This window comes from Pristiophorus japonicus, chromosome 5 (assembly GCF_044704955.1).
Source record: "Pristiophorus japonicus isolate sPriJap1 chromosome 5, sPriJap1.hap1, whole genome shotgun sequence".
In the NCBI taxonomy this organism is placed as follows: domain Eukaryota; kingdom Metazoa; phylum Chordata; class Chondrichthyes; family Pristiophoridae; genus Pristiophorus; species Pristiophorus japonicus.
Genome location: NC_091981.1, coordinates 129556402 through 129582395, shown reverse-complemented (window position 1 = coordinate 129582395; position 25994 = coordinate 129556402). Strand labels below are relative to the sequence as shown.

At 46.7% G+C, this 25994-nt stretch overlaps 1 protein-coding gene and 1 pseudogene across 1 annotated transcript in view; both read right to left on the bottom strand.

The window, feature by feature from the left end:
* The window catches only part of tomm7 (translocase of outer mitochondrial membrane 7 homolog (yeast)), a 67446-nt gene extending 42331 nt beyond the window's left edge, over window positions 1-25115 (bottom strand). The window contains exon 1 of the mRNA XM_070880968.1: window positions 24934-25115. Within this exon, the coding sequence (XP_070737069.1) occupies window positions 24934-25036 (103 nt within the window). The 5' untranslated portion in view covers window positions 25037-25115. The remainder of the gene's footprint in view (window positions 1-24933) is intronic.
* Window positions 13544-13773, bottom strand: LOC139264927 (U2 spliceosomal RNA; annotated as a pseudogene).
* Window positions 25116-25994: the final 879 nt, after the last annotated feature.

The window sequence follows — 25994 nt, the reverse complement described above, 5'->3', positions numbered from 1 at the left end:
GTTTGGAGAAGTGTTCAACATACAGTTTAGAAGCATACATTAAGTACACAGACAGCAGGGGAGTGCATGATAATGGAGAATACAAAAAGATTAGGAAAGCAAAGAGGAACTACGAAATTAAATTATCAATGGGCATAAAACAAAATAGTAACATATTTTACAGGCACATGTATAAAATTAGGAAGGTTGCGATGAGAATAGAACCATTAAAAGGATAGACAAGATAATACCACAGATAATGATAGAGATATGGTAGAAATATTAAATAATTATTTTGCTTCAGTATTTACCAGAGATGTAACAGGCGGACATCACATTGGATGATGAGATTAGTAATGAGATAAGTAAATTTAAAATAAAATAAAAAGAAGGGATATATTAAATAAACTAATCAAACTCAAACCAGGATAAAATCCCTGGTCCGGATGAATTGCATCCACGCATTTTAGAAGAATCTATTGAAGAGATAGCAGACGCCTTACTACACATATTTAATAATTTGTTAGAAAAAGGTGTACTGCCAGAGGACTGGCAAATAGCTAACGTAATTTAAGAAGGGGGATAGAACATGTCCAGGGAATTATAGACCAGTCAGCTTATCATTGGTGGTAGAAAAAATAATGGAATCCCTACTAAAGGAGAAAATAGAACATCTAGAAACCAAAAATATAATAACGATTAGTCAGCATGGATTTCAAAAGGTAAAGTCTTGCTTGACCAACCTCATTGAATTTTTTGAAGCGGTAACAGAGAGAGTAGACAATGGTAAAGCAGTAGATATAATTTATCTAGATTTTCAAAAGGCCTTCGATAAGGTACCCAATAATAGACTGATGAATAAGGTCAGAGAATGCAGACTCAGGGGACAAGTAGCAGAATGGATAGCTAGCTGGTTTAAAGACAGAAAGCAGAGCGTAGGAGTATTCACAGTGACAGGTGGACAGTGGTGTTCCACAAGGATCAGTGCTGGGACCACTTTTTATTAACGATTTAGACTTTGTAATCAAAACACAATCTCTAAATTTGCAGATGACACCAAATTTGGGGGGGGGGGGGGGGAAAGAGAATTGTTAATACTGAGGAGGACTGCAGTTACAGGAGGACTTTAATAAACTTGCAGAATGGGCATATCATTGGCAAATGAAGTTCAACACATATAAATGTGAGGCATTACATTTTGGTAGGAAGAATAGGGAGGTAACTTATTACTTCGGGGGTGCGAGTCTAGGTGAGGTAGAGGCACAATGGGATCTTAAAAGTACACATACACAAAATCGCAAAAAGTTGCGACATAGATGAGCAAGGCCATAAAAAAAGCAAACCAAGCATTAAGGTTTATTTCTAGAGGTGAATTGAAAAGTAGGGAAATTATACTAAACCTGTAACGAACTATGTGCAGTTCCAGTTGCCATATTATAAAAAAGGATATAGAGGCACTGGTGAGGATGCAGAGAAGATTTACAAAGATGATACAAATCAGGAAAGGATGAACAGGCTGGGTCTCTTTTCTCTTGAAAAAAGTCTGAGGGGTCTATTAGAGGTCTTTAACATTATGAAAGGTTTTGATAGAGTGGATACAGAGAGAATGTTTCCACTTGTGGGGAAGAGCATAACCAGAGGCCATCAATATAAGGTCGTCACCAAGAAATCCAATAGGGAATTCAGAAGAAAATTCTTTATCCAAAGAGTGGTGTAAATATGGAATTCGCTACCACGGGGAGTGGTTGAAGTGAATAGTATAGATGCATTCAAGGGGAGATTAGACAAGCACATGAGGGAGAAGGGAATAAAGGATTATGCGGAAAGAACATAAGAACTAGGAGCAGGAGTAGGCCTTTTGGCCCCTCGAGTCTGCTCCGCCATTTAATAAGATCATGGCCGATCCATTTCCCTGCCCGCACCCCATAGCCCTTTATTACCTTATCGCTCAAAAATATATTCAATGACCCAGCCTCCACAGCACTCTGGGACAGAGAATTCCACAGATTTACAACCCTCAAAGAAATTCCTTTGCTCTGAATTTTAAATGGACGGCCCCTTATTCTGAGACTACGTCCCTTCGTTTTAGTTTCCCCTATGAGTGGAAATATCCTCTCTGTATTCACCTTGTCGAGCCCCCTCATTATCTTATATGTTTCTGGATCAGTTCCTATGGAGTGGAGGGTAGCCAATGTAACCCCACTTTTTAAAAAAAGGAGGGAGAGAGAAAACAGGGAATTATAGACCAGTCAGCCTGACATCGGTAGTGGGTAAAATGATGGAATCAATTATTAAGGATGTCATAGCAGTGCATTTGGAAAGAGGTGACATGATAGGTCCAAGTCAGCATGGATTTGTGAAAGGGAAATCATGCTTGACAAATCTTCTGGAATTTTTTGAGGATGTTTCCAGTAGAGTGGACAAGGGAGAACCAGTTGATGTGGTATATTTGGACTTTCAGAAGGCTTTCGACAAGGTCCCACACAAGAGATTAATGTGCAAAGTTAAAGCACATGGGATTGGGGGTAGTGTGCTGACATGGATTGAGAACTGGTTGTCAGACAGGAAGCAAAGAGTAGGAGTAAATGGGGACTTTTCAGAATGGCAGGCAGTGACTAGTGGGGTACTGCAAGATTCTGTGCTGGGGCCCCAGCTGTTTACACTGTACATTAATGATTTAGACGAGGGGATTAAATGTAGTATCTCCAAATTTGCGGATGACACGAAGTTGGGTGGCAGTGTGAGCTGCGAGGAGGATGCTAAGAGGCTGCAGAGCGACTTGGATAGGTTAGGTGAGTGGGCAAATGCATGGCAGATGAAGTATAATGTGGATAAATGTGAGGTTATCCACTTTGGTGGTAAAAACAGAGAGACAGACTATTATCTGAATGGTGACAGATTAGGAAAAGGGGAGGTGCAACGAGACCTGGGTGTCATGGTACATCAGTCATTGAAGGTTGGCATGCAGGTACAGCAGGCGGTTAAGAAAGCAAATGGCATGTTGGCCTTCATAGCGAGGGGATTTGAGTACAGGGGCAGGGAGGTGTTGATACAGTTGTACAGGGCCTTGGTGAGGCCACACCTGGAGTATTGTGTACAGTTTTGGTCTCCTAACCTGAGGAAGGACATTCTTGCTATTGAGGGAGTGCAGCGAAGGTTCACCAGACTGATTCGCAGGATGGCGGGACTGACCTATCAAGAAAGACTGGATCAACTGGGCTTGTATTCACTGGAGTTCAGAAGAATGAGAGGGGACCTCATAGAAACGTTTAAAATTCTGACGGGGTTAGACAGGTTGGATGCAGGAAGAATGTTCCCAATGTTGGGGAAGTCCAGAACTGAGGGACACAGTCTAAGGATAAGGGGTAAGCCATTTAGGACCGAGATGAGGAGAAACTTCTTCACCCAGAGAGTGGTGAACCTGTGGAATTCTCTACCACAGAAAGTTGTTGAGGCCAATTCACTAAATATATTCAAAAAGGAGTTAGATGAAGTCCTTACTACTAGGGGGATCAAGGGGTATGGTGAGAAAGCAGGAATGGGGTACTGAAGTTGCATGTTCAGCCATGAACTCATTGAATGGCGGTGCAGGCTAGAAGGGCCGAATGGCCGACTCCTGCACCTATTTTCTATGGTTCTATGTTTCGGTAAGATCACCTCTCATTCTTCTGAACTCCAATGAGCAGAGGCCCAACCTACTCAACCTATCTTCATAAGTCAACCCCCTCATCTCCGGAATCAACCTAGTGAACCTTCTCTGAACAGCCTCCAATGCAAGTATATCCTTCCTTAAATACGGAGATCAAAACTGTACGCAGTACTCAGCCCCACCCCCCCCTCTACCTTCCCCCCCCCTCTCCTCCCTCCTCCCCACCTCTTTCCCCCCCCCCCCCCCACTTCACGTCGGGGCTCGCTCGGCTCCCCTGACACCTCAGGGCCCACTCAGCCCCCCCCCCCCCACTGCACGACACCTTGAGGCACGCTCAACGCCCGCCCACCCCCCGTCCGACACCTCAAGACCAGATACCCTGTACAATTGTAGCAGGACTTCTCTGCTTTTATACTCTATTCTCCCTTGCAATAAAGGGCAACATTACATTTGCCTTCCTGATTACTTGCTGTACAGGTTGAATCTCTCTTATTCGGGACTCCCTTAGCACCACCCATCGTCCGGAACCATTCCCAGCCGCTGGGTGGCGCATGCGCACAACTCCGACGCCCCCCCCACCCCCACGTCGGGGCTCGCTCGGCTCCCCTGGCACCTCGGGGCCCACTCGGCACCCCCCCAGACACCCGAGGACCTCCTCGGCACCCACCCCCCACCGCACGACACCTCGAGGCCCGCTCAGCCTCCCCCCACCCGACACCTCAAGGCCTGCTCAGCCCCACCCCCCCCTCTACCTTCCCCCCCCCTCTCCTCCCTCCTCCCCACCTCTTTCCCCCCCCCCCCCCCACTTCACGTCGGGGCTCGCTCGGCTCCCCTGACACCTCAGGGCCCACTCAGCCCCCCCCCCCCCACTGCACGACACCTTGAGGCACGCTCAACGCCCGCCCACCCCCCGTCCGACACCTCAAGACCAGATCAGCCCCCGACACCTTGAGGCCCACCTGCCACCTGGCCCACCGACATCTCGGGACCCGCTCGAGACCACACTGATGGAAATTCCAATAAAAATTGTTCAGAAAATGTTTTGAAAGTATCTACCTTTTTAATATTTTGGAGCAGCTAACCATTCCATAAATTTTGAGAATATCCCAACTCTAGGGGCCTAAAACGGCGCCTAAAAAAATCCTCGGTATTCTCCACCTACTTACAGGTCCTGTGGCACTCGGCGCAGCCAGCACGTGCTGTGGGGGGGCAGTGCCGGGACCTCTGCACATGCGCGCTACAGTCGGCACGCAAGTGCAGTAGCTCCAGGCGCCGAACTGTGTGGGAGGGGCCCGAAGCACGCAGCCCCTAGCCCTGGCTGAATGGCCTCACTGGGGCTGCGTGAATGAGGCTCCTCCCACGGCCAGCTCCTGCTCCCCGCCCCCGACAAGACCCGACCCCCCCCCCCCCCCCGACCCGACACCCGCTTCCCCCCCCCCCGGCCCCCAGACCCGCCCCGACCCGACACCCGCTCCCCCCCACCGACCCGACACCCGCTCCCCCCCCACCCCCGCCCTGACCCGAGGCCCGCTCCCCCCCCGCCCCGACCCGACACCCAACACCCGCTCCCCCGCCCCGACCCGAGACCCGCCCCCCCATCCCCCCCGCCCCGACCCGAGGCCCGCTCACCCCCCCCCCCCGACCCGCGCTCCTGTTCCCCGACTCCCCCTCTCCCTCCTCTCCCGCTCAGCGGCACGAACGGCTGCAGAATTCTCCCTGGCTGAAGCACTTTCACACAGGTAGGAAGATGGTTTATTTAATTTTTCTTGGCTTATAAATGTTTATTCAGGTTGGATTTATTTGTATAATATTTGTAGAAGTATAAATAAGGATTTATTGTCGAATTTAATGAGTTCCCTTCCCCCCCCCCCCCCCACCTCGTTCTGGACACCTAATTTGTAACCTGCGCCTGATTTTTTAATGTGTAGAACAGATTTTTTCAGTTCTACAAAAATCTTCACTGGCTCCATTCTACTTTAGTTTGGAGTACATTTTCACTGTGGAAACTTTCAAATCAGGCGTCAGTGGCCAGACACGCCCCCTTTTGAAGAAAAAATTCTGTTCTAAACTAGAATTGTTCTACCTGACTAGAACTGCAGAAAAAAAAATGTGGAGAATTGCGATTTCTAAAATAGTCCGTTCTCCACCAGTTGCTCCTAAAAATCAGGCGCGAATCATGTGGAAACTTGGGCCCTAGAACTCTAGAATAGTTTGGTCTCCAATGTGAGCTGAGATTCGTTCCAGCCAATCGGCACACACACACTGAAAACACGTGCCCTTTCCTTATCCGGAAATATACCTCATTCGGAACAGGCCAGATCCTGAGGGTGCGAATAAGGGAGGTTCAACCTGCACCTGCATACTAACTTTTTGTGTTTCATGCACAAGGACTTCCAGGTCCCTCTGTACCGCAGCGCTTTCCAATTTTTCTCCATTTAAATTATAATTTGCTTTCTATTTTTTCTGCCAAAGTGGATAACCTCACATTTTCCCACATTATACTCCATCTGCCAAATTTTTGCCCACTCACTTAGCCTGTCTATATCCCTTTGTAGATTTTTTTATGTCCTCCTCACAATTTTCTTTTCCCACCCATTTTGCATCATCAGCAAACTTGGCTACATTACACTCAGTCTCTTATTCCAAGAAAAAGACTTGCATTTACATGGCGTCTTTCGCGACCACCGGACGTCCTAGGGCACTTTATAGCCAATGAGGTTTGTTTTGATGTGTGGTCGCTGTTGTAGTGTGGAAGGCGTGGCGACCAGTGTGCGTGCGGCGGGCTCCCACAGGCGGCAATGTGATGATGACCAGATGGTCAGTTTTGGTGGTGTTGATTGAGGGATAAGTGTTAGCCGGGAGTGGCTCCCCTGCTCTTCTTCGAAATCTTTTGGGATCATTTGCGTCCACCTGGGAGGGCAGACGGGGCCTCGGTTTGGTGTTTCGTCCAAAGGGTGGCACATCCGACGGTGCAGCGCTCCCTCAGCACTGCACCGAGAGTGTCAGCCTAGATTTATGTGCTCAAGTCCCTGAAGTGGGACTTGAATCCACAACCTTCTGACTCAGTTACCCACTGAGCCGGAGACGAGGAGCAATTTCTTCTCTCAGAGGGTCATGAATCTGTGGAATTCTCTGCCCCAGAGAGCTGTGGAGGCTGGGTCATTGAATATATTTAAGGTGGAGATAGACAGATTTTTGATCGATAAGAGAATCAAGGGTTACGGGGAAGTGGAGCCGAGTCCATGATCAGATCAGCCATGATCTTATTGAATAGTGGAGCAGGCTTGAGGGGCCAAATGGCCGACTCCTGCTCCTATTTCTTATGTTCTTATGAGCCACTGCTGACATTGAGGTGGGTAGGATAGGGAAAGAGGGAGAATCTAAAGTTATTACAGTATTTTACTGCATTAAATAAGGGAATGAAAATTCTAGCCATGTGTTGCCAAGGTTGGAAATGTTCTGAACATCAAGCTGAGGAAATTCGATTGGCTCTTGGGCAAGGCTGTTGGTTTTCATTGAGAAAACACAATCTTCAGAGGGGCGAGCGAGCCTCGCCAGTGTGTTGCTTCACAACACGGCAGGCGAACGCCTCTCAGTACTCGAGCCAGCCTTTCGGAACAAGAGCAGTGGCAAAGGAATAACAAATCAGCAGTGCTGTTGAAGCTCTCCCAGGATTCCATCAAAAGAGGGACTGCCCAAATTCCCCTGGTGCAGTGTGGAGTCTGGGCCAGCAACACCCATCTGGTTTCATTTGCATGGAGAATGATTTACTGTAAATATATGTTTTTTGGAGACTTCACTGCCATTGCCATTTCTCCCTCCACCTCCCGCCCGCCCCTCTGTGGGAGTGTGATCAATAAACTGGCCCTACAGATGCGGGAGGACCTTCTCGCCCAAATTTCACCACAATTTGGGATCTCTTCCTTTCTTTCCGCTTGGCAAGCTTTTCTTCATCAGATTCTTTGCACTTTCCCAGGACACCTGCCTCTCATCGGAACAGGGTGGGCAAACTGCCTGTGATTAAATGGAATAATTAAGATAATTGACCCTCTAATCTGACATTTGTACTGCCTTGAATTATATTCAGTGCAGAAAACTCGCTGCACAATGAAAACAACTACACTGTTCTAGGTGCTGAGAGGTCGTTTCCCCTGGCTGAACGTAAGAAATAGGAGTGGGCCCTACGGCCCCTCGAGCCTGCTCTGACATTTAACTAGGGAGCAGTGTCTCAGGATAAGGGGAGGGCCATTTGAGAGAGAGATGAGGAGGAATTTCTTCACTCAGAGGGTTGTGAATTTTTTGAATTCTCTGTCCGAGGGCTGTGGCTGCTGAGTCTCTGAATATATTCAAGGCTGAGATCGATAGATTTTTGGAGTCGAGGGGAATCAAGGGATATGGAGAACGGGCGGGAAAGTGGAATTGAGGTCGATGATCAGCCATGATCTCATTGAATGGCGCAGCAGGCTCGAGAGGCCATAGGGCCTACTCCTGTTCCTATTTCTTATGTTCTTATACCAAATCCAGGCAATTTTCTGCAAATTAAACCTTGAATGCTTTCACACAACTGATTCAGATGAGGAAGTCCCGATGGCTGATCAGATATTAACGTTCCCGAAGGCCAACCCTGCTCTGATCCCGTTGCATACCAAGCCGTTTCTTAAACAAATCCAGTGTCCTCATCTCAAAACCATTTCTGGCATCCTGTTCCAGCTGTTAATCAACCTTTGTGTAAAGAAGTGCTTCCTGGCACATGTCCTAAACTTACTCCAAACACGAGCCCTGTTGTCTTGTCCTGCCACCTTGATATATCTGCAAGTACTGTTCTGGGTTCCATTCAGTATCTTGTATGTCTGTTGGGTTTCTTCTGCGATGGTTTTTTTTTTACAACAACAAGTGTATATAGTGCCGTTCATATAGTGAAACGCCCCAAGGCGCTTCACAGGAGTATTATGAGAGAAAGAATATGACACTGAGCCGCATAAGTAGAAATTAGCAGGGGTGACCAAAAGCTTTGTCAAAGAGGTAGGTTTTAAGGAGGAAAGTGAGGTTGAGAGGCAGAGGGGTTTGGGCAGGGAGTTCCAGAGCTTGGGCCGAGGCAACAGAAGGCATGGTCACCAATGGTTGAGCGATTATAATCAGGGATGCTCATGAGGGCAGAATTAGAGTATTGCAGACATCTCAGACGGTTCGGGGGCTGGAGGAGATTACAGAGATAGGGAGGGGCGAGGCCATGGAGAGATTTGAAAACCAGGATGAGAATTTTGAAATCGAGGGGTGCTTAACCAGAAGCCAATGTAGGTCAGCGAGCACGGGGGGGGTGATGGGTGATAGGGACTTGGAGCGAGTTAGGACACGGGCAGCCGAGTTTTGCATCATCTCAAGTTTACGCAGGGTAGAATGTGGGAGACCAGCCAGGAGTGCGTTGGAATATCAAGTCTAGAGGTAACAAAGACATGGATGAGGGCTTCAGCAGCAGATGAGCTGAGGCACGGGCTGAGTTTACACAGGATTGAGTGGCTCCAGCTCATTCCTCACAGATCATCCTTTTGAGACCGGGTATCAGCTGTGCTGCTGCTCCCCTCTGCACTGTCTCTCAGGCTTGAATGTCATGGCAACCAGAACTAGACACTGTACTCCTTAAGTGCAGCCTGACCAGAGCACGGAAGAGCTCCAAAATGATTTCAAGACATTTGGACGCAACAGATTTGCAGTCCCCCTCAGCAGCCTTTCCTTGTGTAAGATCCCGTAAAAAAATCCCATGGCACTATTTTGAAGAAGAGCAGGGGAGTTGTCCCCGGTGTCCTGAGCAAATATTTATCCCTCAATCAACATAGCAAAAAAACAGATTATCACATTGTTGTTTGTGGGAGCTTGCCTGTGCAAAATTGGATGGCGCGTTTCCCACATTGCAACAGTGACTACACTTCAAAATTACTTTACTGGCTGGAAAGCACTTTGAGACGTCTGGTGGTCGTGAACAGCGCTATATAAATCCGAGTCTTTCTTTTCTTTCTTTCATTGCTGCCTCATGCTGTTTGGACATGGTAGGCAACCATGTCCAAACCACTGCCTTAGAAAGTATCTTGCATTTGTCCACATTGAGCTGTACATGCTTCTGATCAGATTAGGTGAAAATGCTGTCTTATGCTCTTGGTTGCTTCCTTTTGAGCCTCTTTCTTCTGTTGTTTACTAGACTGATTTCCTGGGGTGGGAGGATTGTCCTATGAGGAGAGATTGAGCGGACTAGGCCTATATTCTCTAGAGTTTAGAAGAATGAGAGGTGATCTCATTGAAAGATATAACATTCGTACAGGGCTTGATAGGTTAGATGCAGGGTGGCTGTTTCCGCTGGCTGGGGAGTCTAGAACCAGGGGTCACAGTCTCAGAATAAGGGGTCAGCCATTTAGGACTGAGATGAGGAGAAACTTCTTCACTCAGAGGGTGGTGAATCTCTGGAATTCTCTATCCAGAGAGCTGTGGATGCTCAGTCTTTGAATATATTCAAGACAGAGATCGATTGATTTTTCGATACTAATGGAATCGAGGGATAGCAATGCGGAACATGGAGATGGCAGAAACTCTGAACTAATATTTTGTATCAGTCTTTACATAGAAACTAGGTGCAGGAATAGGCCATTCAGCCCTTCGAGCCTGCACCACCATTCAATATGATCATTGCTGATCATGCAACTTCAGTAGAGGACACTAACAATATCCCAACACTGGATAGTCAAGGGGCTATGGGGAGGGGGGGGGGGGGGGGGTGGGGAGGGGAAACAGAGGAACTTAACACAATCACTAAGGAGGTGGTATTCAGTAAGATAATGGGACTAAAAGAAGATAAATGCCCTGGACCTGATGGCTTGCATCCTAGGGTCTTGAGAAATAGCAGCAGGGATAGTGGATGCATTGGTTGTAATTTACCAAAATTCCCTGGATTCTGGGGAGGTCCCAGCAGATTGGAAAACTGCAAATATAACACCCCTATTTAAAAAAGGAAACAGACAAAAGGCAGGAAACTATAGACCAGTTAGCCTAACAGCTATGGTTGGGAAAATGTTGGGAGCCCATTATTAAAGAAGCAGAAGCAGAACATTTGGAAAAACATAATTCGGTCATGGATTTATGAAGGGGAAGTCATGTTTGACAAATTTTCTGGAGGTGGATAAAGGGAAACCAGTGGATGTGGTGTATTTGGATTTCCAGAAGGCATTTGACAAGGTGCCACATAAACGGTTACTGCACATGATAAAAGTTCACGGGGTTGGGGTTAATATATTAGCATGGATACAGAATTGGCTAATGAACAGAAAACAGTGTTGGGATAAATGGTTCATTCTCGGGTTGGCAATCAGCAACTAGTGGGCTGCCGCTGGGCTCAGTACTGGGACCCCAACTATTTACAATCTCTATTAACAACTTGGAAAAAGGTACAGAGTGTAATGTAGCCAAGTTTGCTGATGATACAAAGATGGGAGGGAAAGCAATGTGTGAGGAGGGCACAAAAAATCCGCAAAAGAATATAGACAGGCTAAGTGAGTGGGCGAAAATTTGGCAGATGAAGTATAATGTTGGAAAGTGTGAGGTCATGCACTTTGGCAGGAAAAAAAATCAAAGAGCAAGTTATTATTTAAATGGAGAAAGATTGCAAAGTGCTGCAGTACAGCGGGACCTGGGGGTACGTGCAGGAATCACAAAAGATTAGTATGCAGCTACAACAAGTGATCAGGAAGGCCAATGGAATCTTGGCCTTTATAAAAGCAGGGAAGTCTTGCTACAGTTATACAAGGTATTGGTGAGAACACACCTGGAATACTGCGTGCAGTTTTGGTTTCCATATTTATGAAAGGATATACTTGATTTGGAGGCAGTTCAGAGAAGGTTCACTAGGTTGTTTCCAGAAATGAGGGGGTTGACTTATGGGAAAGGTTGAATAGGTTGAGTAGGTTGGACCTCTACTCATTGGAATTCAGAAGATTGAGAGGTGATCTTATCGAAATGTATAAGATTATGAGGGGGCTTGACAAAGTGGATGCAGAGAGGATGCTTCCACTGATTGGGGAGACTAGAACTAGGCGGCATAATCTTAGAATAAAGGGCTGCCCATTTAAATCTGAGATGAGGAGGAATTTATTTTCTCAGAGGGTTGTAAATCTGTGGAATTCGCTACCTCAGAGAGCTGTGGAAGCTGAGACAGTGAATAAATTTAAAGACAGAAATGGACAGTTTCTTAACCGATAAAAGAATAAGGGGTTATGGAGAGCGGGCAGGGAAGTGGACCCGAGTCCATGATCAGATCAGCCATGATCGTATTAAATGGCGGAGCAGGCTCAAGGGGCCATATGGCCTACTTCTGCTCCTATTTCTTATGTGGTTATGTTCTTTTATGAGGATTGGGCGGGAAGGTCGAGTTGAGATAGAAGATCAGCCGTGATCTTACTGAATGGCGGGAGCAGGCACGAGGGGCCGAATGGCCTTCTCCTGCTTCTAATTCTTGTGTTTATGATGTCCACCACCCACCTGAATTTTGTGTCATCTATGGGCTTGCATTTCAGAACAATTTCAGTGTATTTTCAGAATGCTGTATAAGTACTGCATACTGCACAGTTAAGATTACAAACAAGTGCTTAAGGTGCGAGAAAAAATTCAGTGTTTGGGAACTGTTGTACAAACACCATCTCGCAATTTACAGGCACGTAACATTAAACAGTTCCTCCGAATCACTCCTGCAGAATAGTCAATGTGAAATGTGTATCAACAAAGTGCTGTTGTCCCAATGCATGGAGCTGTTTACTCACAGTCTCTGCGTCAAAAGAAACTGAATTGGCTGCATCTCAGGCTGCGTTTCCAACTCTCGCACAGTCTGTCTCCACATTGCCACTGGTGCTGGATGTTATTTACAGCCCGTCTCCTTGATCACTGAACTGGACCATCCACATCAATACTGTGGCAATAAGAGGTCAGAGGCTGGGTATTCTGCGGCGAGTGTCTCACCTCCTGACTCCCCAAAGCCTTTCCACCATCTACAAGGCACAAGTCAGGAGTGTGATGGAATACTCTCACTTGCCTGGGTGGTGCAGCTCCAACAACATTCAAGAAGCTCGACACCATCCAGGACAAAGCAGCCCACTTGATCGGCATCCCATCCACCAATTTAAACATCCACCACCGGCGCACCATGGCTGCAGTGTGTACCATCTACAAGATGCACTGCTGCAACTTGCCAAGGCTTCTCCGGCAGCACCTCCCAAATCCACGACCTCTACCACCTAGAAGGACAAGGGCAGCAGGCGCATGGGAGCACCATCACCTCCACGTTCCCCTCCAAGTCACATACCATTCTGACTTGGAAATATATCGCCGTTCCCTCATTGTCACTGGGTCAAAATCCTGGAACTCCCTCCCTAACAACACTGTGAGAACACCGTCACCACATGGACTGCAGCAGTTCAAGGCGGCGGCTCACCATCACCTTCTCGAGGGCAATTAGGGATGGGCAATAAATGCTGGCCTTGCCAGCAACGCCCACATCCCATGAACGAATTTTAAAAAAAATCATTAGGGACCCGCCAGAGTTTGAACAGTGAAGTTATTTTTTCATCCAACGGATGGTGTCCTGGATCATTCATCGCTTTTTTTTTATTTGCCCACTCGACTGTCACATTGTGCACCTGGGAGCAGGATTCCCCTCTCCTTGTTAGTGCCACACTTCCAGTTCCCCGTGAACCGTTGCCAGAGCTTCAAGCACTCGTCTGGTTCAACTGCAACTACAGATTGCTCCAGTGTGGGTTTTTTTTTTTTTTTTTTTTTTTTTTTTTTTTTTAAAATTCATGTCCAATCGTTATCCAATCGTTACAATTCTTTGTCAAACGCCAGAGGTCACTCTGCGCCAATGCTCTTAGCCAAAAGGCCTAGAGCCACTGCACCGTTCCTGGAAGTACTGCAATACCAGGTTCGTGCCATGGAGGTGGATGGGTCAGGTCCCCCACACACCTCCGTGGAGGTGGATGGGTCACCAATCCCACCCACCTCCTGTTTACAAAAATGTAAGCATATACCTTCCTGACCAGGGAGAAACCACCCGGACGTCATGGTGGCTGGTCAGGTTAGTTATGCAGATCTTAGCCAAAAGGCCGAGAACAGATACTACACTTTGCAGTTTGATCGTTCCCAGGTGCTTTGAACAAATGAGAAGGAATCACGTCTTTGTTGGGCTTGAATCCCTTTTTCTCGTTGCTCTGTCCAACCAGCGTGCTTGTCAGAAAACACCAGCCCCTCATCTGCGTGACTATGAAAGCTGCCTGCTGTGTTAAACTGATAGTTGCAAGGGGAAGGAGTATAAAAGCAGGGAAGTCCTGCTGCAACTGTACAAGGCATTGCTGAGACCACACCTGGAGTACTGCGTACAGTTTTGGTCTCCTTATTTAAGGAGGGATATACTTGCATTGGAGGCAGTTCAGAGAAGGTTCACTAGGTTGATTCCTGAAATGAAGTGGTTGTCTTATGAGGAAAGGTTGAGCAGGTTGGACCTATGCTCATTGGAGTTTAGAAGAATGAGAGGTGATCTTATTGAAACGTATAAGATTCTGAGGGGGCTTGACAGGGTAGATGCAGAGAGGATGTTTTCCCTTGTGGGAGAATCTAGAACTAGGGGGCATAGTTTCAGAATAAGGGCTCGCACATTTAAAACGGAGATGAGGAATTTCTTCTCTCAGAAGGTCGTGAATCTGTGGAATTCTGTACCCCAGAGAGCTGTGGAGGCTGGGTCATTCAATAAATTTAAAGTGGAGCTCAACAGATTTTTAAACGATAAGGGAGTCAAGGGTTATGGGGAGCAGGCGGGGAAGTGGAGCTGAGGCCAAGATCAGATCAGCCATGATCGTATTGAATGGTGGAGCAGGCTCGAAGGGCCAAATGGCCTACTCCTGCTCCTATTTCTTAGGTTCTTATGTTCTTATGTTCTTATGAACATAGATTGTAAATAGTTGAGGCCCTAGCACCGATCCCTGCGGCACCCCACTAGTTACTGTTTGCCAGACGGAAAATGACCCATTTATCCCGACTCTCTGTTTTCTGTTAGTTAGCCAATCCTCGATGAGGAAAGACGGGAGGAGGCTCGAGTGTAGCATAAACATCAGCATGGGCTGGTTGGACCGAATGCCTGTTTCTGTGCCGTATATCCTATGTAAGCTTCCCTTTTACATGGCAGGCAAAACGCAGTACAATACGAGGACAGCTCTACTTTAACTGACCATTGACGCCTTCCATAATTCTATTGCATATCAATGGAAATAATGGACCGTCATTAAAAAACAGAAATTTTGCTAACTGACCATTTTTTCCCAACTTCTGGCCTAATACCAATAAATGGGAAGTTACCAAAAGAAACTCAAAAACTTTACTTCTCTTAAAAATAGATCATGACTCAAGGCCATAAAAGGAACCTTAAAATCTTCCTCAGTGTAAGAGTTGATGTAATATCACCAGGGGATAGAAATAGTATTTTTTTTTTCTTATTTATAGCCTCTCTTCACTCATTACATTTGTGCGCTTTTGTAAAGAAATTTCTCAAGTATTAATGTGGTAAATTTCTCACGGACTTTTAAAAGACTAATTAGCAGCACTTGTATTATTTTTCCTGCTCATCAAGGTGAGGGACATTAGTCCTGGGGAGTGGAGCACTTACAATTCAGGCCTCCAGTATCAGCATCAAGCACTCCCAGGTCAGGTCATTGTGTAACCAGATGCAGTGTAAAGCTCCCTTTAATTTGGCTGAAGCAAACAGCATCAGAATAACACCCCTACTGCACAAGTGTGACATGGAGTACCAAGTTCAGTTTTGGGCACCAGACATCAGGAAAGATACACTGGCCTTGGAGAGGGTAGAGTGCAGAGACACCAGATGGTATCAGAGCTTAAAGGGTTAAATTATGAAGACAGGATGCATAAACTTGGTTTGCATTCCCTCGAGTTTAGAAGGTTATGGGGTGATCTAATCGAGGTGTTTAAAATGATAAATGATAGATACAGAGAAGTTATTTCCTCTGGTGATGTACCACAAGGATCAGTCCTGGGACCACTGTTGGTCACAATTTACATCAACAATTTAGACGTTGGAATTAAAACACAATTTCTAAATTTGCGGATAAAACCATTTTATTTTTGTGAGGGGGGTGGCAATCAACACTGGGGAGGGCTGCAATAAATTATAAGACATTAATAAACTTGCAGAATGGATATATAATTGGCAAGTGAATTTCAACAGACACTCTCTGGTCCGGAAACATCTGTGGTTCAGCATTTGTTGGGCCTGAGGGAGAGGAAGGTTTATTAAAAAAAAGCACCAAAGCAGCACGTTAACCATCGCTGGGAACGGCTGTCAGTCAGTGAGTGCGTGCGGCGATTGGCTGGAGCGGCTGTGAGTCAGTGAGTTGGTGTGCGCGGCCCGGGTGCTGTCGACAGGTTAAGCTAGGCATGATCTCCTGTGGTCCGGAAAATTCTGTGTTTCAGCACCGTTCAGGCCCGAGGGTGCCGGACCACAGAGGTCCAGCCTGTATTACATAAGGAGGTTACAGATTACTTGGAAAATAAAAATCTAAATGGGGCAGAGGAGCAAAGGGATCTGGGACTTCAAATACACAAATCACTAAAAGTCACGAAAAAAACAAGCACTAGGGTTTATTACTAGAGTGATAGAATTGAAAAGTAGAGAAGTTATGCTGAACTTGTACGGAACCTTGGTTAGACCACACTTGGAGTACTATGTACAGTTCCAGTTGCCAAATTATAAAAAGGATGTAGTAGCACTCGAGAGGGTGCAAAATTTTTTTTTACACTGATGATGGGTATGACCTCGCATTTCTGCTATCAGGAAAGAATAAACAGACTGGGTCTCTTTTTTTCTTGAAACGAGAAGGCTGAGGGGGGGTCACCTAATAGCATTTTTTTTTAATTATGAAAGATTTTGATAGAGTAGACAGTGTGTGTTACCACTTGTGGAGAAGAGCATAACCAGAGACGATCAATTATAAGATAGTCACCAAGAAATCCAATAGGGAATTCAGAAGAAAATTCTTTACCAAAGACTGGTGAGAATGTGGAACCCGCTACCATAGGGAGCGGTTGGGGGTGTATATATAATTTAAGGGGAGGCTAAATAAGCATATGAGGCAGAAGGGAGTAGAGGGTTATGCTGATAGAGTTAGATGAGGAAGGATGGGAGGAGGCTCAACTGGAGCATAAACATAGAAACATGGAAACATAGAAAATAGGTGCCGGAGTAGGCCATTCGGCCCTTCTAGCCTGCACCGCCATTCAATGAGTTCATGGCTGAACATGCAACTTCAGTACCCCATTCCTGCTTTCTCACCATACCCCTTGATCCCCCTAGTAGTAAGGACTTCATCTAACTCCTTTTTGAATATATTTAGTGAATTGGCCTCAACAACTTTCTGTGGTAGAGAATTCCACAGGTTCACCACTCTCTGGGTGAAGAAATTCCAACTCATCTCGATCCTAAATGGCTTACCACTTATCCTTAGACTGTGTCCCCTGGTTCTGGACTTCCCCAACATTGGGAACATTCTTCCTGCATCTAACCTGTCTAACCCCGTCAGAATTTTAAACATTTCTATGAGGTCCCCTCTCATTCTTCTGAACTCCAGTGAATACAAGCCCAGTTGATCCAGTCTTTCTTGATAGGTCAGTCCCGCCATCCCGGGAATCAGTCTGGTGAACCTTCGCTGCACTCCCTCAATAGCAAGAATGTCCTTCCTCAGGTTAGGAGACCAAAACTGTACACAATACTCCAGGTGTGGCCTCACCAAGGCCCTGTACAACTGTAGCAACACCTCCCTGCCCCTGTACTCAAATCCCCTCGCTATGAAGGCCAACATGCCATTTGCTTTCTTAACCGCCTGCTGTACCTGCATGCCAACCTTCAATGACTGATGCACCATGACACCCAGGTCTCTTTGCACCTCCCCTTTTCCTAATCTGTCACCATTCAGATAATAGTCTGTCTCTCTGTTTTTACCACCAAAGTGGATAACCTCACATTTATCCACATTATACTTCATCTGCCATGCATTTGCCCACTCACCTAACCTATCCAAGTCGCTCTGCAGCCTCGTAGCATCCTCCTCGCAGCTCACACTGCCACCCAACTTAGTGTCATCCGCAAATTTGGAGATACTACATTTAATCCCCTCGTCTAAATCATTAATGTACAGTGTAAACAGCTGGGGCCCCAGCACAGAACCTTGCGGTACCCCACTAGTCACTGCCTGCCATTCTGAAAAGTACCCATTTACTCCTACTCTTTGCTTCCTGTCTGACAACCAGTTCTCAATCCATGTCAGCACACTACCCCCAATCCCATGTGCTTTAGCTTTGCACATTAATCTCTTGTGTGGGACCTTGTCGAAAGCCTTCTGAAAGTCCAAATATACCACATCAACTGGTTCTCCCTTGTCCACTCTACTGGAAACATCCTCAAAAAATTCCAGAAGATTTGTCAAGCATGATTTCCCTTTCACAAATCCATGCTGACTTGGACCTATCATATCACCTCTTTCCAAATGCGCTGCTATGACATCCTTAATAATTGATTCCATCATTTTACCCACTACCGATGTCAGGCTGACCGGTCTATAATTCCCTGTTTTCTCTCTCCCTCCTTTTTTAAAAAAAGTGGGGTTACATTGGCTACCCTCCATTCCATAGGAACTGATCCAGAGTTAATGGAATGTTGGAAAATGACTGTCAATGCATCCACTATTTCCAAGACCACCTCCTTAAGTACTCTGGGATGCAGTCCATCAGGCCCTGGGGATTTATCGGCCTTCAATCCCATCAATTTCCCCAACACAATTTCCCGACTAATAAGGATTTCCCTCAGTTCCTCCTCCTTAGTAGACCCTCCGACCCCTTTTATATCCGGAAGGTTGTTTGTGTCCTCCTCAGTGAATACAGAACCAAAGTACTTGTTCAATTGGTCCGCCATTTCTTTGTTCCCCGTTATGACTTCCCCTGATTCTGACTGCAGGGGACCTACGTTTGTCTTTACTAACCTTTTTCTCTTTACATATCTATAGAAACTTTTGCAATCCGTCTTAATGTTCCCTGCAAGCTTCTTCTCGTACTCCATTTTCCCTGCCCTAATCAAACCCTTTGTCCTCCTCTGCTGAGTTCTAAATTTCTCCCAGTCCCCGGGTTCGCTGCTATTTCTGGCCAATTTGTATGCCACTTCCTTGGCTTTAATACTATCCCTGATTTCCCTTGATAGCCACGGTTGAGCCACCTTCCCTTTATTATTTTTACGCCAGACAGGAATGTACAATTGTTGTAGTTCCTCCATGCGGTCTCTAAATGTTTGCCATTGCCCATCCACAGTCGACCCCTTCAGTATCATTCGCCAATCTATCCTAGCCAATTCACGCCTCATACCTTCAAAGTTACCCTTCTTTAAGTTCTGGACCATGGTCTCTGAATTAACTGTTTCATTCTCCATCCTAATGCAGAATTCCACCATATTATGGTCACTCTTCCCCAAGGGGCTTCGCACAACGAGACTGCTAATTAATATTCTCTCATTACACAACACCCAGTCTAAGATGGCCTCCCCCCTAGTTGGTTCCTCGACATACTGGTCCAAAAAACCATCCCTTATGCATCCCAGGAAATCCTCCTCCACCGTATTGCTTCCAGTTTGGTTAACCCAATCTATGTGCATATTAAAGTCACCCATTATAACTGCTGCACCTTTATTGCACGCACCCCTAATTTCATGTTTGATGCCCTCCCCAACATCACTACTACTGTTTGGAGGTCTGTACACAACTCCCACTAAAGTTTTTTGCCCTTTGGTATTCTGCAGCTCTACCCATATAGATAAACACCGGCATGGACTGGTTGGACCAAATGGCCTGTTTCTGTGTCGTATATTCCATGTAATCCAAAACAATGGGATATAATCTTGAAATTAGAGCTAGACAATTTAAGAGTGAAACCAGGAAGCCCCTTTTCACATAGAGACCAGTGTAAATGTTAAACTCTCCCTCCCCTCCCCGCCCTCCCCCAAAGACTCCAGATGCTGGGTAAGCTAAAATTAATATATTTTTGTTAGGTGAGGATATCAAGGGACACGGAGCAATAGTGGGTAAATAGAGTTGAAGTATGGAAGGCACAACTGGCACAAAGGAGCTGAATGAGCGACTCCTGTACTCATGTTATGCTCTCAAACTAATCATCCTTTGGTCAGCCAGAGTGCCAATTAATGCTAAATTAGTCGTAGCTGTGTGCTGTAAGTCCACACTCATTTGCAGCTGAATTGAGACTGTTTAATATACATGCTTTTTTAAGACTGCTGAGAAGATCTAAAATAGGGGAACAAGGGGGTGGAGAGCAATTGGAGAAATAGCAATGATCAACATGGTCGTTCTTATAATAATTCACAAAATGTCTGCACCTTTGATCAATATGATGGTAATGATATGAATGGCACGGTGGAACTGCAAATTCCAACAGCGAGATTCACCAGCTAGAACTGCAGGCATGATTTTGGAGCACAACAATTCCAATTATATTGTGAAGAACAAAAATTTATATAGCTCTGAAATCTTACTGAAAACCAGAAAAGCTTTTACTGTAACCTTTGCTGCAACTTCCTTTTGACTGATGATTAACATACATCAGAACAAAACATACTCATGAGTCAGTCACTGTCTGTACCACCATAAGATACAAGGGTCTCAAGTGCTGCTCTGTCTAGTATAAATAAACATAATGCTGAATGTTGATTTAAATGTTTTGTGTTCTCCTTCTGAGCCTTTTAAGACTAAGGACTGCTGGTTCAAAATTACATTATAATCCTGTAAATCCCAGTGTTTTGGAAGTTAAAAACCAGAAAATTACCACAGAAAATTATGTTTTTAAGACTCCCACGTACTTTCATGAAAGTTCCCACTTTGGTAATCAGATATAGTATGCTTATTTTCTTTCTCAAATATTTTAAAATTAAAGTTCCCACATCAAACACTACTCTTGGTTCGAGACACCAGATGGGCAATGACTCACACCCAGCCCCATGTCAACATTCTTCAGTTAGCTCTCCTAAATTGCACAAGTAGCACAGAATGACCCCTCTAAACATCCCACACCTGTCAGTGACTAAGCGATAGGTCATATCCAATTGAGAATTCACCTGGAATAAAGACGAGGTACATAATTCTGGGAGTGGCAAAACATGTGTAACCCAAATCCTGTTTACAGTTTAGTCTCAGAACCCTTGGAAGGCAAATCCTGTTTTCTATTATTGTCTCCTTTTAAAAGGACTCATACAGTACATATTTTAATAAGATGCAACTACCACATACCCTGACCATTCCCTTGGATGAAGTTCCTCAATACACCATAGGCATTCAAAACCGCAAATCCCAAGACAATGACACGAATAAATAGGAAGTAAAGAGATGATGCTCCAATGAATAACTATTAATCACACAAGTGACACAAAATAATACATAGAAACATAGAAAATAGGTGCAGGAGTAGGCCATTCGGCCCTTCGAGCTTGCACCGCCATTCAATATCATGGCTGATCATTCCTTCAGTACCCCTTTCCCGACTTCTCTCCATACCCCTTAACCGTAAGGGCCATATCTAACTCCCTCTTGAATATATCCAATGAACTTGCATCAACAACTCTCTGCGGCAGGGAATTCCGTAGGTTAACAACTCTTCGAGTGAAGAAGTTTCTCCTCATCTCAGTCCGAAATGGCCTACCCCTTATCCTAGACTATGTCCCCTGGAAATACTCCAATAAGGTGGTCAGATCTTCTAAACAATCTGATTGTGGCACAATATTGGCCCAGAAATTACAGCCTCCCGGGTCCATGCAGTGTCTCTGCGGACCTGGGAAGGCATCGCAAAAGCCGGTTTTCAGTGCACAATGTGCAGGTGCTGAAAACCGGCTTTTCTGATCTGTCAAGCTCCAACTTGACAGATTGCATGCATCTCGGGAACGAGGACATTTGCATGGGCAAGATTGCGGTAGTTACCCATATCTTGCCCAGCAAATGGCCTCGAAACTCTTGCGCCTGATAAAAGCAGACGCATAGCCTACTGTTACAAGCATAAGAGTCTTAAAACACACTTAAAACATAAAAAATAAATTAAAAACAGTGTGTAAAAACCTTGCCCATCACGTTAAATTTCTTTTAAACCATAATTAAAAAAACATTTTAAAAACTTGGAAAAAATGTTTAAGATATTTATTAACTTTAATTTAAATTAATTTTAATTCTGTGAGGTGTGTTTTTTATTTTTTTTTATTTGGTGTTATTGTGTTTGTTTTTTTCCCCTCAATTAATAACAATGAGAACTCATAGATACGGAGTTCCCATTGCTATTAATTGAGAATACTGTACCTGATTGGCTAAGCAGTCACACGTGACTGCATCTTCTGCATGGGAACCTCGAGGACGGGAGCGCGCTTCACAGCGCGGGAAGAGAAGGCCTCCCCATTGGAATTGCAGGCTCCTCCCGGATCACCAGGTAAATTCGTAGAAATGTTCCAGGTCGGAAGCAATTGCCCACAGGAAGCCTCCGACCGGAATTTTAAAAACAGCTCATATATTACTTGTGTGGAAGAACATAAGAAACAGGAGCAGGACAAGGCCATACGGCCCCTCGAGCCTTTTAATACGATCATGGCTGATCCGATCATGGACTCGGGTCCACTTCCCTGCCCGCTCCCCATAACCCCTTATTCCCTTATCGGTTAAGAAACTGTCTATCTCAGTCTTAAATTTATTCAATGACCCAGCTTCCACAGCTCTCTGAGGCAACGAATTCCACAGATTTACAACCCTCAGAAGAAATTCCTCCTCATCTCAGTTTTAAATGGCCCTTTATTCTAAGATTATGCCCCCTAGTTCTAGTCTTCACCATCAGTGGAAACATCCTCTCTGCATCCACCTTGTCAAGCCCCCTCATAATCCTATACGTTTCGATAAGATCACCTCTCATTCTTCTGAATTCCAATGCGTAGAGACCCAATCTATTCAACCTTTCCTCATAAGTCAACCCCCTCATCTCCGGAATCAACCTAGTGAACCTTCTCTGAACTGCATCCAAAGCAAGTATATCCTTTCAGAAATATGGAAACGAAAACTTTACGCAGTATTCCAGGTGTGGCCTCAAAATACCCTGTATAACTGCAGCAAGACTTAGCTGCTTTTATACTCCATCCTCTTTGCAATGAAGGCCAAAATTCCATTGGTCTTCCTGATCACTTGCTGTACCTGCACACGAACCTTTCGTGTTTCCTGCACCAGGACCCCCAGGTCCCGTTGTACTGCAGCACTTTGCAATTTTTCTCCATTTAAATAATAACTTGCTCTTTGATTTTTTTTTCTTCCAAAGTGCATAATCTCTCACTTTCCAAAATTATACTCCATCTGCCAAATTTGTGTCCACTCACTTTTCCTGTCTATGTCCTTTTGCAGGTTTTTTGTGTCCTCCTCACATATTGCTTTACCTCCCATCTTTGTATCATCAGCAAACTTGGCTACATTACACTCAGTCCCTGCTTGCAAGTCGTTAATATAGATTGTAAATAGTTCGGGTCCCAGCACTGATCCCTGCGGCATCCCACTAGTTACTGATTGCCAACCCGAGAATGAACCATTTATCCCGACACTCTGTTTTCTGTTCATTAGCCAATTCTGTATCCATGCAAATATATTACCCCCAACCCTGTGAACTTTTATCTTGTGCAGTAACCTTTTATGTGGCACCTTGTCAAATGCCTTCTGGAAGTCCAAATACACCACATCCACCCTGTTCGTTACATTCTCAAATAATTCCAGCAAGTTTGTCAAACATGACTTCCCCTTCATAAATCCATGCTGACTCTGCCTGACTGAATTATGTTTTTCCAAATGTCCTGCTACTGCTTCTTTAATAAAATTTTCCCAACCACAGATGTTAGGCTAACTGGTCTATAGTTTTCTGCATTCTGTATGACTTCTTTTTTAAATACGGGCATTGCATTTGCAGTTTTCCAATCTGCTGGGACCTCCCCAGAATCCAGGGAATTTTGGTAAATTACAACCATCATCTACTGAACCACTATAAGAACATAAGTATTGGAGGAAGAGTAGGCCATACGTCCCCTCGAGCGTGCTCTGCCATTCAATAAGATCATGGCTAATCTTCAACCTCTACTACACTGTCACACCCAATCTTTATATCCCTTGAACCGTAGCACATTTTTAAATGCCTTTTGGAAATCAAAATATACTACATCCACCGGTTCCCCCGACTACCCTGCTAGTTACAAACTAAAACAATCAAAATAATTTGTTAAACACTATTTTATTTTCAAGGGGCTCGGGTTTAGGGGAGTCAGTGGGTTCGAGCGGGCGAGGGGGAGGTTCAAGGAGGGGGGGGGGGGGGGAGAGGCGCAAGGGGGCAGTCGGGGGGGGGGGGGGGGGGGAAGAGGCGCAAGGGGGCAGTCGGGGGGGGGGGGGAGAGGCGCAAGGGGGCAGTCGGGGGGGGTCGGGGAGGAGGGGGCAGTCGGGGGGGCTCGGGGAGGAGGGGGGTCGGGGGGGCTCGGGGAGGAGGGGGGTCGGGGGGCTCGGGGAGGAGGGGGGTCGGGGGGCTCGTGGAGGAGGGGGGTCGGGGAGGAGGGGGGTCGGGGAGGAGGGGGGTCGGGGAGGAGGGGGGTCGGGGAGGAGGGGGGTCGGGGAGGAGGGGGGTCGGGGGGCTCGGGGAGGAGGGGGGTCGGGGGGCTCGGGGAGGGGGGGGGTCGGGGGGCTCGGGGGTCGGGGGGCTCGGGGAGGGGGGGGGGGTCGGGGGAGGGGGGGGTCGGGGGGCTCGGGGAGGGGGGGGTCGGGGGGCTCGGGGAGGGGGGGGTCGGGGAGGGGGGGGTCGGGGAGGGGGGGGTCGGGGGGCTCGGGGAGGGGGGGGTCGGGGGGCTCGGGTGGGGGGGGTCGGGGGGCTCAGGGAGGGGGGGGGGGTCGGGGGGCTCGGGGAGGGGGGGGGGGTCGGGGGGCTCGGGGAGGGGGGGGTCAGGGGGCTCGGGCTCAGGGAGGGAGGGGGTCAGGTGGGGCTCTCGGTGCTGTTGGCGACGTACTTTCTCACGTGACTAAAGGCTGGGGTGGGCGGGCAGGCGCGCGCTGGAGATTAGAGCCCAGCGGCGCCGGGAGACGATGAGGCGCGCGGCCGCACCGCCGACCGAGGGAGCACGCGGGGCACTCGCCGGGCGCGCGCCCGCCTCCCCGCACATTGCCGGTACTGACCTAGGTAAAGGACGGTCGGAATAAATCCCCAGCGGATGGCGAACTGTCCGCAGCGGAAGACCTGCTGTAGCCGCTGTTTGGTCTCTTTACTCATTTTGACCATTTTTACCTCGAACTCCTGCTGTACTGCCGGCACCAGGAATGGATCGGTGGAAAGAAAAACAGACCGGAAACCGAGGTAAAGGTTCCGCCGATCATAGCGCCACCTGCAGCCTGGGGGTCACAGCGTCTCCTGCAGCTTGGAGGTCCTTGGTTGCATGGTTGTTTGGAGCGTGGGCAGGAACATCAGCGGGGTCCAGGTAAAGCGGAGGAACAGGAAGGTCGTGGTGAAGGAGCGGCGAGAGATCGTGGCGGAGGTGTGGCAAATGTTTTTGTGCCGGAGGAGTGGCGAGACATCGTGGCGGAGGTGCGACAAATGGGGGTACGGGCCCAGGGGCATCACGGGCCAGCCCACACTGCTATATGTGTGCACGCTACGTCCGTGCAGCAGAGCAGGTCTCCAGTTGTCCTGGTTAACCCTTGCCATTGGATAAAGGCCTAGCTCTGTTAAGCCCATGTGGTGGCTTATGTGCACCGGCACCACATGTTAAAAAAAATCCACGCATAGGCATCTTCCACCCCTTCAATTGGAGTTCAGGACTGGAATATCTGGTCCTTCATTGAAATATCTGTGAACTCATGTGGAAGCAAGTCATAGAAACATAGAAAACAGGTGCCTGAGTAGGCCATTCGGCCCTTCGAGCCTGCACCACCATTCAATATGATCATGGCTGATCATGCAACTTCAGTACCCCATTCCTGTTTTCTCTCTATACCCCTTGATCCCTTTAGCCGTAAGGGCCACATCTAACTCCCTTTTGAATATATCTATAATGAACTGGCCTCCACAACTTTCTGTGGTAGAGAATTCCACAGATTCACAACTCTCTTGAGTGAAGAAGTTTCTCCTCATCGCCGTCCTAAATGGCTTACCCCTTATCCTTAGCCTGTGACCCCTGGTTCTGCACTTCCCCAACATAGGGAACATTCTTCCTGCATCTAACCTGTCCAGTCCCGTCAGA